The 16,603-nt window shown below is 40.5% G+C and overlaps 1 protein-coding gene across 1 annotated transcript in view; it reads left to right on the forward strand.

Annotated features, from left to right (window-relative positions):
• Nucleotides 1-16,603, forward strand: part of LOC140734726 (V-type proton ATPase subunit S1-like) — a 56,758-nt gene that overhangs the window by 13,475 nt on the left and 26,680 nt on the right. Inside the window, exons 2-4 of the mRNA XM_073059117.1 lie at nucleotides 1,706-1,832; nucleotides 1,929-1,997; nucleotides 14,563-14,744. Coding sequence (XP_072915218.1) covers nucleotides 1,706-1,832; nucleotides 1,929-1,997; nucleotides 14,563-14,744 — 378 coding nt within the window. The remainder of the gene's footprint in view (nucleotides 1-1,705; nucleotides 1,833-1,928; nucleotides 1,998-14,562; nucleotides 14,745-16,603) is intronic.

Below are 16,603 nucleotides of genomic sequence, written 5' to 3' on the forward strand. Positions count from 1 at the left end.
TCACTGAAGGTGAATGAGCAAGTGCAGCAGGCAGTGAAGAAGGCTAATGGAATGTTGGCCTTTATTACAAAGGGAATTGAGTACAAGAGCAAGGAAATCCTCTTGCATTTGTACAGAGCCCTGGTGAGACCACACCTGGAGTATTGTGTACAGTTTTGGTCTCCAGGGTTAAGGAAGGACATCCTGGCTGTAGAGGAAGTGCAGCGTAGATTCACAAGGTTAATTCCTGGGATGTCTGGACTGTCTTACGCAGAGAGGTTAGAGAGACTGGGCTTGTACACGCTGGAATTAAGGAGATTGAGAGGGGATCTGATTGAAACATATAAGATTATTAAGGGATTGGACAAGATAGAGGCAGGAAATATGTTCCAGATGCTGGGAGAGTCCAGTACCAGAGGGCATGGTTTGAGAATAAGAGGTAGGTCATTTAGGACAGAGTTAAGGAAAAACTTCTTCTCCCAGAGAGTTGTGGGGGTCTGGAATGCACTGCCTCGGAAGGTAGTGGAGGCCAATTCTCTGGATGCTTTCAAGAAGGAGCTAGATAGGTATCTTATGGATAGGGGAATCAAGGGATATGGGGACAAGGCAGGAACCGGGTATTGATAGGAATTGATCAGCCATGATCTCAAAATGGCAGTGCAGGCTCGAAGGGCCGAGTGGTCTATTTCTGCACCTATTGTCTATTGTCTACTAAATATTCACTTGTTTGATTTAACTTTTTCTCGCATGTTTGCTGTATGAGCAATGTTTACGTACCTAACTACACCATTATATTGAGTTAAATGAAAGAAGAACAATACATACACAGGATAAGATGCTATTTAGAGAGGAACTTCGAGGTTATAAGGCTCATGTCCAACTATCATCCTAAGTGACCCAAGTTATTTATGCTGCTGTCACAGAAGCCTCTGGATACCCAAAGTTAAATATCTATACAAATAGTTTCACAAGGAGAAATCTGTTTCCAAATCATAAGTAGTAGAGGAATGTTTGAGAAGCAAGTATTCATTATGTTTTAACAATGGTTTTCATGTGATCATCAACTTTTAAAAATACATTGTTTCTGGTGTATTATTAGGTTGCAGTTGTTAAACCTACATGTACAAAAAAGCTGGATGAACTCAGCAGGTCGGGCAGCATCCGTTGAAATGAGCAGTCAACGTTTCGGGCCGAGACCCTTCGATGAATGGATGCTGCCCGACCTGCTGAATTCATCCAGCTTGTTTGTATGTGTTGATTTGACCACAGCATCTGCAGTGTACTTTGTGTTTACTAGTTGTTAAACCTACTAGTGAGGGGAAAAATAAAGAAGGGATTTATATATTTAAAGGAAGGAATAATGACCTTTTTGTAAATATGCAGTATTGTAGTAGCACTAAATTACAAGCATATTTAATTTTCATGTCAATTTTAAGACCACATGTTTTCTACAGCTAATATTGCAATTTAGCTAGAATTAAAGAAAATATTCAGAAATGAATGCACATATTAATGTTAAATGTTTCAGTTTTCATTTATGCATGTTACTTTCAGTAAAACATTAACTAATTATACTGATCATAGTGAAATAGGAAAATTAGCTTCTTCAGTACATTAAATTATATTTATAGTTAAATATGATCTTCATAATACTTTATAAATCTTTATAAATATTATCTTTAAAAGAAGTACAAAGCCTTTTTGAAATGTTCTTGATCACTTATAGCTCTTTATGGAATTTGAAAAATGCAATTCATGAAGGTCATATCATTGGAAACAAAGATCTACATACATTCCTGAAACCAATTTTTAACCAAGAGTCCCAGAATGTTATTCTATTTCTTCAGAATGAGGTTAGTGGTAGCTTTTTATGACATTAAAATTTATGCTGCATTTCTTACTAAACATTTTGTGATATGTACTCATTGACCTTTTTGTTTGCTTCATAGCTTAGTGTTGAAGACTTTACATGTTATGGTCCTCATAATGGAGACAATGAAGTGTTCTACAATATACAGGTAAATGCAGCTATGTCACTAGTACTTGGTTGTATTTAAAAATAAAATGATGTAAGTTGGGCCTTGAATTTAACACTTACAACCTCAGCCACCTGGAATAACAACAAAATATTTTCTATGCTAAGAAATTCCATTAAAATGCAACAAAGCATTAAAGAAATGACAAAACTGCATTTATATAGACTTTTTCATAACCTCAGGATAATCCAATTTTGAATCAATCTGAAAATACAGTTGTCAATTTCTATACATGAGGTTATCCCAAGCAGCATTGAGATAAAGGATCAAATTATTTATTTTAATAATAACATCTGAGGGAAAATTGCTGGCCAGGATATTTAGGATAACTTCTGTGCTCCGTGCTGTGACATCTTCTTGTGAGAATTGAGTGTTTTTGATCAAACATCTCATTCCAAAAGACAGAAATTTTACTCACGAGATACTGCAAAAATCCATTAGTCAGTTTTGTTTATGCTCAAGCCTGTAAACTAGCCCTTGATCCTAAGGTTTTTTGACTGTGAAATGAGAGTGTAGCTACTGAGCAGAGATAATTAACTCTCCCTGCTTAGAACTTCAACTATAAATGTTTCTTCCATTTTGCTACACTCTTTAATTTTAAAATTAAAAAAAAACTCTTTTAAGAGACTCCTGGATAGGTACATGGAGCTTAGAAAACTAGACAGCTATTGGTAACCCTAGATAATTTTCTAAAGTAAGTACATGTTCAGCACAGCTTTGTGGGCCGAAGGGCCTGTATTGTGCTGTAGGTTTTCTATGTTTCTATGTTTCTAAAACTAGAAATCTTTCAATGCCATTAGTCTTTAAAAGTACCCAGCATTTCCAACAGGTCTGTTTATTTTCCTATGTTTATACAATAGATTTAGGGGTTTACTTATTATTCCTCAGAAAGTATAAGAACAGAATGTTAGGGAAATGATAGGAGGGAGAATATATACAGTAGGAATAAAGATGATTGTGAAAATATAAGAGCTTTTTTTGTTTTATATGAAACAAATTTTGGTTTAACAGCTGTATGAATTTCTACACAGAAGAGTGAGAGCTGCCCTGCAGGAGAGAGTTACTGTACTGCATATCTAAATCATCCCTGAGGATTATGTTGCAGTCATTAATTTTTCTTAGTACTCATCAAATAAGTCTATGATGCTTAAAGATATTATTTAAAGCTGAATATAACCACTATGAATTCAGCATTTAAATAACAATGAATAATGAGTATACTGCTTTCTCAACATAAGTTTCTGTTTATTGATATGCCAGATGTCATTGGTAACATGGGTTAAGATGAATGGAACATCACAATGAAGCTATGCTTAAACCTAACCTTCAAGAGACTGTAGAGGTTATTCATAAATTGTTAAATGTTTTATCAGTTAACTTTCTAATCTACCACAAATCATTAAATCAGTTACTATAGTAAATACATATTGTTGACGGTGGTGGTACAAGTAACTGAATATACCTCTGCTTGGGTCAAGTTCCACATGGGTAATGAGGTGTGTCGGAAGTCTTCACTTCAGGGTGACCACTTTACATAATGACGTAACGAATCACAAAATAGCAGTGGGCTGGTTCATACTAGATTCTGCCTGCTTGCTCCTCTAATATTCTCACAGCCACAGTTACTTCTGATCTGATGGGGCCAAATATTCTGAAGTCTTGTTGCCACGGCTGTGTTGCAAAGCAATATAGTCTATGAGCGGTGACTGAGACTGCTGGTGATGGATCCTGAGACCCCATCCTCAAACCATTCCATTCTTATGGCCCTGGACTGCTCAACAGACAAATTTTAAAGTGCATAAGGTAGTTCTGTGTATGCCTGGATTTGCTGGCAAGCAGTTGAGAAGCTAGATGTGAATTGCTTTTGCCAAAATTCAAAGCAACAAATTGCCTAGGCTTCAGTTGTACCTGTCAAAGTACTAACTTTATCACCTGGATGTACAAAGTCAGAAGAGATAAGGGACTCCTTGACTCCGCCTTCGGAGCTGGCAACAAGGCAGCCCTAACAATAGCAAAGGCCAAACTGTCCTGGGCCATCAGAGAGTCAAAGTGTGCACACATCCAATGAATCTACAGCCACTTTCAGGACAGCAGCTACACGCGGCACATGTAGAAGGGCATTCAGGACATCACCAACTACAGGACAACATCACCTGACTGTGCGAGTGATGCCTCCCTCCCAGATGTGCTGAACAACTTCTACGCTCGTTTTGAGGCAGAAAATGACATGGCAACGAGGAAGTCCACCCCTCCTCCAAATGACCAGGTGCTGTGTCTCACCGTGGCTGATGTGAGAACCCTATACTGGCTCAACCCACAGAAGGCTACTGGACCAGACAATATTCCTGGCAGAGTGTTTAGAGGATGTGCAGACCAGCTAACAAATTGTCTCACTGACATCTTCAACATCTCCCTGAGCAGCGTCATCGTTCCAACATGCTTCAAGGCTGCCAGCATCGTCCCCGTGCCGAAGAAGTCTTCAGTGTCCTTCCTCAATGACTACCGTCCTGTTGCATGTCATGAAGCGTTTCAATAGTCTCGTCATCAGGCACATCAAGACCCTGCCGCCCCCCTCACTGGACCCCCTGCAGTTTGCGTACCGTCCCAACTGTTTAACAGACGACGCCGTTGCCATCACCCTCCACCTGGCCCTAACCCACCTGGACAAAAAAGACATGTATGTTTGAATGCTGTTCATAGACTTCAGTTCAGCATTCAACACAATCATCCCTCAGAAACTGATTGGAAATCTGAGCCTACTGGGCCTGAACACCTCCCTCTGCAACTGGATACTAGATTTCCTGACTGGGAGACCTCAGTCAGTCACAGGGACCCCCCCCCCCCCCCACCCCAGGGCTGTGTTCTCTGTCCACTGCTGTTCACTCTGCTGACCCATGACTGTGCTGCAACACACAGCTCGAACCACATCATAAGGTTTGCTGATGACACAATCGTGGTGGGTCTCATCAGCAAGAACGATGAGTCAGCATACAGAGAGGGGGTGCAGTGGCTAACAGACTGGTGCAGAGCCACAACCCGTCTCTGAATGTGAACAAAACAAAAGAGATGGTTGTTGACTTCAGGAGGGCACAGAGCGACCACTCTCGGCTGAGCATCAATGGCTCCTCAGAAGAGATCGTTAAGAGCACCAAATTTCTTGGTGTTCACCTGGCGGAGAATCTCACCTGGTCCCTCAACACCAGCTCCATAGCAAAGAAAGCCCAGCAGCGTCTCTACTTTCTGCAAAGGCTGAGGAAAGGCCATCTCCCACCCCCCATCCTCATCACATTCTACAGGGGTTGTATTGAGAGCATCCTGAGCAGCTGCTTCACTGCCTGGTTCGGAAATTGCACCATCTTGGATCGCAAGACCCTGCAGGGGATAGTGAGGTCAGCTGAGAAGATCATCGGGGTCTCTCTTTCCACCATTACAGACATTTACACCACAAGCTGCATCCACAAAGCAAACAGCATTATGAAGGACCCTATGCACCCCTCATACAAACTCTTCTCCCTCCTGCCATCTGGGAAAAGGCACCGAAGCATTCGGGCTCTTACGACCAGACTATGTAACAGTTTCTTCCCTCAAGCCATCAGACTCCTCAATACCCATAGCCTGGACTGACACCAGCTTACTGCCCTCTACTGTGCCTATTGTCTTGCTTATTATTTATTGTAATGCCTGCACTGTTTTGTGCACTTTATGCAGTCCTGGGTAGCTCTGTAGTCTAGTGTAGTTTTTTTTTTGTCTGTTGTTTTTACGTAGTTCAGTGTAGTTTTTGTACTGTTTCATGTAGCATCATGGTCCTGAGAAATGTTGTCTCATTTTTACTGTACCAGCAGTTATAGTTGAAATGACAATAAAAAGTGACTTGACTATTAGTGCCTCTAAGTCGCTGTGCAATTTACACACCACCCGTTTAGAAAAATGTAATTGTTTCATCATTGGCTTTGAGAAGAGATTCAACAACTCTCTACCTTTCTGAAGAAGATCAAAAAAAGATGCCCATCACCATTATTTCAACGGTGATTAGCACTCTGAACTAAGCTCCCAGACATAGTGCAGAGTAAACTGAGAGGTCAAATGTTCCAGTCTCTGACCTTCAGCTCATCTCTGATTTCTGTGTTACAATGCACATGCACAGAAGTCAAGAACAAGTTGGTCTGTGCGTTATTGCATGCCATTTAGTCAATTGGATTGGATCTCCTTACTGCAAACGGAAAACATTTAAGATTTAAGAGTATTTCTCATTATTACTACAAGAAGGTTTTTCAGCTGTTCCTTCCTAATAAAATTTACTTGACAGCTTTTTATGATTATTATGATTTATCTACAGACCAGGCCTTTACTTAGATTAAAACAACTGACTTATTTTGAAAGGGAGTAAAAGAAAACTCTATTAAGGTATTTTTTTAAAGTAATAATGTAATACTGGGCAATCACAATGGCAGTGACTTCATTGCAATTGAATTTGTGATGCACAGATTCAATTACAGTAATGGAAAAAACAATCACAATGCACCCAAGTAGCAAAAATCTACTGGAAAAATGTAAAGTCTGGGGATCTGATTAAACTAATGGCATAACTTGTAATTAATTTAAATTTCTTTTATTCTGACATATGTTAACTTTGCTGGCAAGGTTAGCATTTATTATCTGTTCTTAATCACCCTTGAGATGATGGTCTTTCTCAAAGCCATTGATGAAACAATGACATTTTTCTAGGTAGGGTTATTGTGTAACTTGGCGAGTGACTTAGAGGCACTAATATTCCCTTACCTCTCCTGATTTTGTACTTTCAAATGCTGAAGGTTATCACTTTGGAAAGTACAACTGAAAAACCTATCAAAGTTGCTGCTTTGCATTTTGTAGATAAGTCTGTGGTCATTGTGCACTGGTGATGGAGGGAACTAAAGTGATAAATGGGATGTGAATTATGTGCTTGTTTGGCACTACATTGTGTTGAATGCCACTAATCTAAGCAAGTTCAACTGCTTAGATTTGAATGTTTTGCCTCCTGCCATTCAGCCAATCTTTTATACATGATAGTATCTTTCTTGTAGTACCATGGGTTTTTAACTTGTTAAGCAGCCTCACGTGTGGCACCTTGCCAAATGGCTTCTGAAAATCCAAGTAAACAACATCCACTTACTCTTCTTTGTCTATTCTGCTTGTTATTTCCTCAAATGATTCCAAAAGATCTGTCAGGCAAGATTTCCCCTGAAGAAAACCAGGCTGACTTTGAGCTACTTTATCATGTGCCTCTAAGAACCTAAAACCTCATCCTTAATAATGGACTCCAGCATCTTTCCAGCCACTGAAGTCAGACTACCTAGTCTATAATTTTCCTTTCTTCTGCCTCTCTCCTTTCTTAAAAAGTGGAGTGATGTTTGCAATTTTCCAGTCCTCCTAAACAATTCCAGAATCTACTGATTCTTGAAAGATCATTACTAAGGCCTTCACATTCTCTTCAGCTACTTTTTTTGAACACTGGGATATAGTCCATCTAGTCCACTTCAGACCTTTCAGCTTCACAAGCACCTTCTCCTTATTAATATCAACTACACTCACTTCTGCTCCCTGACACTCGAATTCTGGCAATCTGCTAATATCTTCCACAGTGAAGACCAACACAAAATACTTAAATTCATCTGCCATTTCTTTGGCCCCAATTTCTACCTTTTCAGCATCATTTTCCAGCTGTCTGATACTTAATTTCACATCTATATTATACTTTATATATCTGAAAAAAACTTTTGATATCCTCTTTTATATTATTAAATAGCTTAGCTTGTATTTCATCTTTTCTCTCCTTGTGGTTTCTTTAGTTGCCATCTGTTGTTTTTTAAGAGCTTCACAATCATCTAACTTTCCACTACCGTAATTTTTGCTATATTATATGCCCACTCGTTTGCTTTTATCTGTCTTTTGACTTCCCTTGTCTGCCATGGTTGTATCATCCTTCCTTTAGAATGTTTGTTCATCTTTGGGAAGTATCAATCCCGCATCTAACAATTTGTTCCCAAAAACTCCAGTCATTGCTGTTCTACCATCATCCCTGCTAGTGCTTCCTTCTTTGGCCAACTCATCTCTTATGTCTCTATTATTCCCTTTACTCCACTGTAATGCTGATACAAATGACTTTAGCCTCTCCCTCTCAAACTGCAGAGTGAATTCTATCATATTATGATCTCTGCCTCCTGAGCATTTCTTTATATAAAGCTCCCACATTAAATCTGGTATGTTACACAACACCCAATCCAGAAATGCCTTTTTCCTAGTGTGCTCAACTATAAGCTGCTCTAAAAAGGCATTTGTAGGCAATCCACAGATTCCCGCTCTTGGGATCCAGCACCAACCTGATTTTCCCAGTCTATCTTCTTACTAAAATCCCTCATGACCATTGTAACATTGCCCTTTTAACATGCCTTTTCTACCTTCAGTGTAATTTTTATCCCACATCTTGGTTATTGTTCAGAGGCTTGCATATACTGTAACTCGATTTGGGGTATTTTTACCCTTACAGTTTCTTAACACTATCCACAAAGATTGTACATCTTCTGATCCTATGTCACCTCTTTCTGCAATATGTATCCTTGGATGCTATGATCTTCTTTCAACCATGATTTTATGGGCACCATTATGACGCCCATAATGTCATACCTGTCAATCGCTAATTGCACAACAACATCATCTACCTTATTCTTTATACTGCTTGCAGTCAAATATGACACCTTCAGTCCTGTATTCATCAACCTTTTTGGTTTTGTCCCCATGTTACACTTCAACTCATGCCACTGACTGTAATTTTGCCCTATCATCTACCTGTCATTCCTTACAGTCTCACTAGACACTGCAACTGCTTGTCTACCAACTGTACCATCCTTAGCCCAACCATTCCGGTTCCCATCCCCCTGACAAATTAGTTTAAACTCTAGAAAATATGCTCACAAAGATATTGGTCCCCTCAGGTTCAGGTGTAACCCATCCTTTTTGTACACGTCATACCTTCCCCAGAAGGGATGCCAATGATCCAGAAATCTGAAATCCTGCTTTCTGTACCAATTACTCAGCCACACATTCATCTGCCAAATCATCCTATTCTTACCTTCACTTGTGCGTGGCACAGGCAGCAATCCAGAGATTACCACCCTGGAGGTCTTGTTTTTAGCTTTCTACCTACCTCCTTATATTCTCTCTTCAGGATCTCCTCCCTTTTCCTACCTATGTCATTGATACCAATATGTACCATAACTTCTGGCTGTTCATCTTCCTCATTTAGAATGCCTGCCATGGACCCAATCCAAGACATGCCTGACCCTGGCACCTGGGACGCAACATATCATCTGTGTGTCTCTTTCATATCCACAGTTATCTTCTAACTATGGAATCCCTTATCACTACTGCACTTTTTCTTTGTCCCATTTCCTTCTGAGCCACAGAGGCAAACTTAGTGCCAAAGACCTGGTCACTGCAGCTTCCCCTGGTAGGTTATTCCCCTCCCAGCAACTCTATCCAAAGCGATACACTTACTATTGAGGGGAACAGCCACAGCAGTACCCTGTACTGGCTGCCTATTGCCCTTTCCTCTCCTGACAGTCACCCAGGTAGTTCTTCCCGGAGTTTTAGGGCTGACTACTTCCCTGTAGCTCATATGTATCACCTCCTTATTCTCCCATATGAGCCGAAGATCATCCTGATATAGTTCCAGTTCCTTAATATGGTCTCTTTGGAGCTGCAGCTCAATGCACCTCATACAGATGTAGTTACTAGGGAGATTGGAGGTCTCTTGGAGTTCCCACATTTCACATGAAAAACATACCATTAACCATGGACCCATTCTGTCTGCTCTAGCTACATACTAAAATGCAAAGAAAGATTTAAAGAACTTACTGGAAACTTATTGTACTCTCCACCTGTTCTCACCTACCCTGGCCGGCTCCAATATCGCTGGGCTACTTACACCTCATTTCTTTTTAATGGCCTGTGCCGAGTGCCTAATCATTCATTATGACTACAGCCTGTTGAAAATTCCCAAAAGACCCCAAGCTCTTTTAAAACGTCATGCCACCTCAGCCCAACAGGTGACTGTTCGTGATTATTGCAGCCCACTAAAAAGTCCCAAAAGGCCCTGAGCTCATTTTAAATCTCACTGTGTCTCAGCCAGACTAGCAGCTGCTCACGGTGATTGCAGACTGCCAAAAGCAGTATTTTTTTTGTATTCATTCTGCCTATTTACAAGACCAACTTGTCCTGCCATCTACATGGGTTTGCGAACATCCGCATTTCCTGTACCTTTGTTGTACTGTTTTGATGTACGCTCAGTTTGTAAGCCTGCAATGTTGTTGTGCTCCGCCTGACACACAATTTCAGTGCTTCATGCTTATGATTGTACTACTACAAAATAGCGTTAGATGGTGCTATATTTCATACAATTACAAAAATATCAATTCTCCAGAAGTATTTCATTGGCTGTAAAATATGTTGATCCTGAAAGGCATTTGAAAAGTGAAATATAACATTTTTATTTTCTTTCTGGAAGTTTCTTTTAGTTAGCTAATTACCCTAAGACCCCTTGATTATGCTTTTCACTATTTCTTATTTTTGGTTTTCTATTCTTACTCTATTTTTTTCTTAATGAAGGTACTATTAAATGAGAATTACAGCTAATTATTTTATTCTCATTCTTCTAAATATATCATGCTTTCTGTAATGCCTATTCCAATAAACAACACTAACTAGCTACTACACATGAATGAGTTTGGATGAACAATCAGACGAAGATGCATCAGATTACAATCTATATTAAATTGGCCCATTTTATAAACTTAATTTATTAGCTTGAGTTCCACTTTCTTTCACTTAATTTGGCATGACCAACATACAGTGGTATATAGAACATATAACATAGAATGGTACAGCACACTACAGGACCTTCGGCCCACAATATTGTGCCGATCCTTAAACCCTGCCTCCCATATAACCCCCCATCTTAAATTCCTCTATATACCTGTCTAGTAGTCTCTTAAATTTCACTAGTGTATCTGCCTCCACCACTGACTCAGGCAGTGCATTCCACGCACCAACCACTCTCTGAGTAAAAAACCTTCCTCTTGAATTTCCCACCCTTTACCTTAAACCATGTTCTCTTGTATTGAGTAGTGGTGCCCTGGGGAAGGGGCACTGGCTGTTCACTCTATCTATTCCTCTTAATATCTTGTATACCTCTATCATGTCTCCTCTCATCCTCCTTCTGTCCAGAGAGTAAAGCCCTAGCTCCCTTAATCTCTGATCATCATGCATACTCTCTAAACGAGGCAGCATCTTGGTAAATCTCCTCTGTACCCTTTCCAATGCTTCCACATTCTTCCTATAGTGAAGCGACCAGAACTGGACACAGTACTCTAAGTGTGACCTAACCAGAGTTTTATAGAGCTCCATCATTACCTCATGACTCTTAAACTTTATCCCTCGACTTATGAAAGCTAACACCCTATAAGCTTTCTTAACTACCCTGTCTACCTGTGAGGCAACTTTCAGGGATCTGTGGATATGTACCCCCAGATCCCTCTGCTCTTCCACACTCCCAAGTATCCTGCCATTTACTTTGTACTCTTCCTTGGAGTTTGTTCTTTTTAAAGTGTACCACCTCACACTTCTCCAGGTTGAACTCCATCTGCCACTTCTCAGCCCACTTCTGTATCCCATCAATGTCTCTCTGCAATCTTCGACAATCCTCTACACTATCCACAGTACCACCAACCTTTGTGTCATCTGTAAACTTGCCAGCCCACCCTTCTACCCCCACATCCAGGTCGTTAATAAAAATGACGAAAAGTAGAGGTCCCAGAACCGATCCTTGTGGAAAACCACTAGTCACAACCCTCCAATCCGAATGTACTCCCTCCACCACAACCCTCTGCTTTCTGCAGGCAAGCCCATTCTGAATCCACCTGGCCAAACTTCCCTGGATCCCATGCCTTCTGACTTTCTGAATAAGCCTACCGTGTGGAACCTTGTCAAATGCCTTACTAAAATCCATATAGATCACATCTACTGCACTAACCGTATCTATATGCCTGGTCAAATACCGAAGAGAAGTATTCATTGAGGACCTCGCTCACTTCCACAGCCTCCAGGCACATCTTCCCACCTTTATCTCTAATTGGTCCTACCTTCACTCCTGTCATCCTTTTGTTCCTCACATGATTGAAGAATGCCTTGGGGTTTTCCTTTACCCTACTCACCAAGGCCTTTTCGTGTCCCCTTCTTGCTTTCTTCAGCCCCTTCTTAAGCTCATTTCTTGCTACCCTGTATTCCTCAATAGACCTATCTGATCCTTGCTTCCTAAACCTCATGTATGCTGCCTTCTTCCACCTGACTGGATTTTCCACCTCACTTGTCACCCATGGTTCCTTCACCCCACCATTCTTTATCTTCCTCACCGGCACAAATTTATCCCTAACATCCTGCAAGAGATCCCTAAATATTGACCACATGTCCATAGTACAATTCCCTGCAAATGCATCATCCCAATTCACACCCACAAGTTCTAGCCTTATAGCCTCATAATTTGCCCTTCTTCAATTAAAAATTTTCCTGTTGTCTCTGATTCTATCCTTCTCCATGATAATGCTAAAGGCCAGGGTACGGTAGTCACTGTCCCCCAGATGCTCACTCAATGAGAGATCTGTGACTTGATCCAGTTCGTTACTTAATAATAGATCTAGTATGGCATTCCCCCTAGTTGGCCTGTCAACATACTGTGACAGGAATCCATCCTGGACACACATAAGAAACTCTGCCTCATCTAAACCATTGGAACTAATCAGGTGCCAATCAATATTAGGGAAGTTAAAGTCACCCATGATAACAACCCTGTTATTTTTGCACCTTTCCAAAATCTGCCTCCCAATCTGCTCCTTGGTATCTTTGCTGCTACCAGGGGGCCTATAGAATACTCCCAATAGAGTAACTACTCCCTCCTGTTCCTGACTTCCACCCATTCTGACTCAAAAGAGGATCCTACTACATTACCCACCCTTTCTGTAGCTGTAATAGTATCCCTAACCAGTATTGCCACTCCTCCTCCCCTTTCCCCCCTCTCTATCCCTTTTAAAGCACTGAAATCCAGGAATATTGAGAATCCATTCCTGCCTTGGTGCCAGCCAAGTCTCTGTAATGGCCACTACATCATACTTCCATGTATGTATCCAAGCTCTCAGTTCATCACCTTTGTTCCTGATGCTTCTTGCATTGAAGTACACACACTTTAACCCTTCTACCTTACTACCTTTACACCCTTTATTCTACTTCTCTTTCCTCAAAGCCTCTCTATATGTTAGATCTGGCTTTACTCCATGCACTTCATTCACTGCTCTATCACTCCGGGTCCCATCCCCCTTGCAAATTAGTTTAAACTCTCCCGAGCCATGCAAGGATATTGCTCCCCCTTGCGTTCAGGTGCAAATCATCCAATCTGTGCAGATCCCACCTTCCCCAGAAGAGATCCCAATGGTCCAAAAATCTAAAACCCTGCCCCCTGCACCAACTTCTCAGCCACGCATTCAATTGCCATCTTTTCCAATTCTTACCATCACTATCACGTAGCACTGGCAGCAATCCTGAGAATGCCACCTTTGAGGTCCTGTTCTTCAGCCTTCTACCTGGTTCCCAAAACTCACACTTCAGGACCTCATCCCTCTTCCTGCCTATGTTGTTGGTACCAACATGTATCACAACTTCTGGTTGCTTTCCCTCTCGTACCAGGATGTCGTGCACCTGGTCAGAGACATCCCGGACCCTGGCACCCAGGAGGCAACAAACCACGTGGGTGTCCTTCTCACGTCCACAAAATCTCTTGTCAGCTCCCCTGACTATAGAGTCCCCAATGATGACAGCTCTCTTCTTCTCTGTCCCACCCTTCTGCACCACAGGGTCAGACAGTGCCAGAGGCCCTGCCACCGTGGCTCACCCCTGGTCGGTTGTCCCCACCAACAGTATCCAGGACGGTATACTTATTATTCAGGGGAATGGCTACAGGGGTGCTCTGCACTACCTGTCTATTCACTTTCACTTTCTCCCCTCTGACTGTCACAATTGTGTATAATGCACAAATATTTGTAATAATAATGCCATTGGTCAGCTGAACAAAACAAAATCTAACTGGTCCATCTTTGAAATTGATGTGTTTTTATTTTAATGGAATTTCAGGATATCTTCCTTTTTTTTGTTTTCCTTACAAATATAAAACCAAACATTTCTGAACAAATACCACTTTCAGATATTAGCGTGCTAGGTTCATTCCACTCCTTTTCTTACACCTATGTTAAAATAGGATCAAGTAATAAATGTTTGTTTATGGTATGTTTTCCTTAAGTTTCTAGGTGAAGTGAGAAAGAAGTCATGCTTTATTGTAGACAAAAATCTCTACCTGAATAAATTATCGAGTGTTTTAGGATTACCTCTGTATCACTCTGTTTTACAGGCAATGCGCTTGTCAAGTTCATTTTATAAACTTGATCAATAAAATTTATTTTCTTTCCAGCAATTCCTTGACACCTCAAACTCATCCTTGGTTCTACCAGCAGTTGACTGGAGGGCAATAAAACACCTAAAGGAAAGTTTTAATTGGACCAAAGTTCAAATTGGCCATGATCAGGAGAAAGAACTGAAAGTGGATCCTTCAAAGCAAAATCTGATTGTAATAAACTTAGAACCAGTTGACAGGTATGTGTTATAATAATTCAACTTATGTGCATTTTACATTGGCATTAACATTTTAACTTAATGAAACATCTGACTGTATTATATCAATTTCATAAATTCAATTATCGTTCAAAGATCAAAGTAAATTTTATCATTAAAAATATGTCACCATATACAATCCTGAGATTCATTTTCTTGCAATACACAATAAATCAAAGAAACTCAATAGAATCAATACAAAACCACACCCAGTTTTGAATTGTGCAAATACAAAAGAAATAATAACATAATAAATAAGCAATAATTATTCAGAACATGAGATGAAGAGTCCTTGAAAGTGAGACCAATGGGATCAATTCAGTGATGGGTCTAATGAAGTTGAGTGAAGTTATACCCTCTAGTTCAAGAGCCTGATGGTTGATGGGTAATAACTGTTCCTGAACCTCGTGGTATGGGTCTGAGGCTCCTGTAACTTCTTCCTGATGGCAGCAGTGAGAAGAGTGATTGGCTTAGAATGGATGGTGGGGTCCATTATTACTGAAACTAAATGTTGAACTTGAATAAATTTGTACCTGCTGAATTCTGGGATGATGAACCAAATGAATTTTTAAAAAATATCTGCTTCCAATTCATGACCATCAATAGATAACAATGGTAAACTTAGAGATGAAATAAAGCAGACACATAATTGATAGAATTCACAACATTTACCTAAATTTTTAGTCCCTCCCTTAACCTATTTAGCCCAATGAATTTGCTCCACTATTTGATCATGGCTAAACCATTTCCTTCTAAATCCCTTTCTCCTGCCTTCTCTGCATAACCTTCCATGCCTTGACATCAAGAATCTATCAACCCCTGCCTTAAATATTCCCAATGACCTGGCCTCTACAGCTTCCTGTGGCAATGAATTCCACAGATTCACCAGAAATGGATGCCCCTTTATTCTGAGGTTGTGCCCTCTGGTCCTAGACTCCCCCACAGTAGGATACATCCTCTCCACATCTACTCTATCTAGGCCTTTTGATATTTGATAGTTTTCATTGAAATCACCCCTCATTCTTCTGAATTCCAGAGAGTGCTGGCCCAGAACCATCAAATGCTCCTTATATGTTAAGCCTTTCAATCCCAGAATCATTTTCTTGAACCTCCTTTGAATCGTCTCCAATGTCAACACATCCTCTCTTAGATAAGGGATCCAAAAGTTTTTGGTATTCCAAGTGAGGCTCAACAGTGCCTTATAAAGCCTCAGCATTATATCCTTGTTTTTACATTCTAGTTCTCGTGAAATGAATGCTAACATTGCATTTGCCTTCCTCACCACCTACTCAATCTGCAAGTTAACCTTTAGGGGATTCTGCATGAGGACTCTCTCGTCCTTCTGCACCTTGGATTTCTGAATATTCTCCCTGTTTAGACAATAGTCTATGCTTTTATTCCTTTCCTACCAGCGTGCATGAGCATACACTTCCTGGCACTGTATTCCATCTGCCTCTTCTTGTCCATCCTGCTAATCTGTCTAAATTCTTCTGCAGCCTTCCTGCTTCCTCAATAGTACCTGGCCATCTACCTATCTTCATATTGTCTACAAACTTGGCCACAGAGCCATCAACTCCTTCATCCAAATCATTGACATATAATGTAAAAAGAAGCTATCCCAATACTAACCCCTGTGGAACACCACTAGTCACTGGCCGCCAATCAGCAAAAGCTCTCTGCCTCCTGCCAATCAACCTAAGCTCTAACCATGCTAATATCTTTCCTATAATACCATGAGCTTTTATCTTGTTAAGTAGTCTCATGTGCGGCACTTTGTTAAATGTCTTCTGAAAATCAAAGTACAAAACATTTACCAATTCCCCTTTGTTGATCATGCTTTT

Source organism: Hemitrygon akajei, chromosome 10 (assembly GCF_048418815.1).
Source record: "Hemitrygon akajei chromosome 10, sHemAka1.3, whole genome shotgun sequence".
NCBI classification, from domain to species: domain Eukaryota; kingdom Metazoa; phylum Chordata; class Chondrichthyes; order Myliobatiformes; family Dasyatidae; genus Hemitrygon; species Hemitrygon akajei.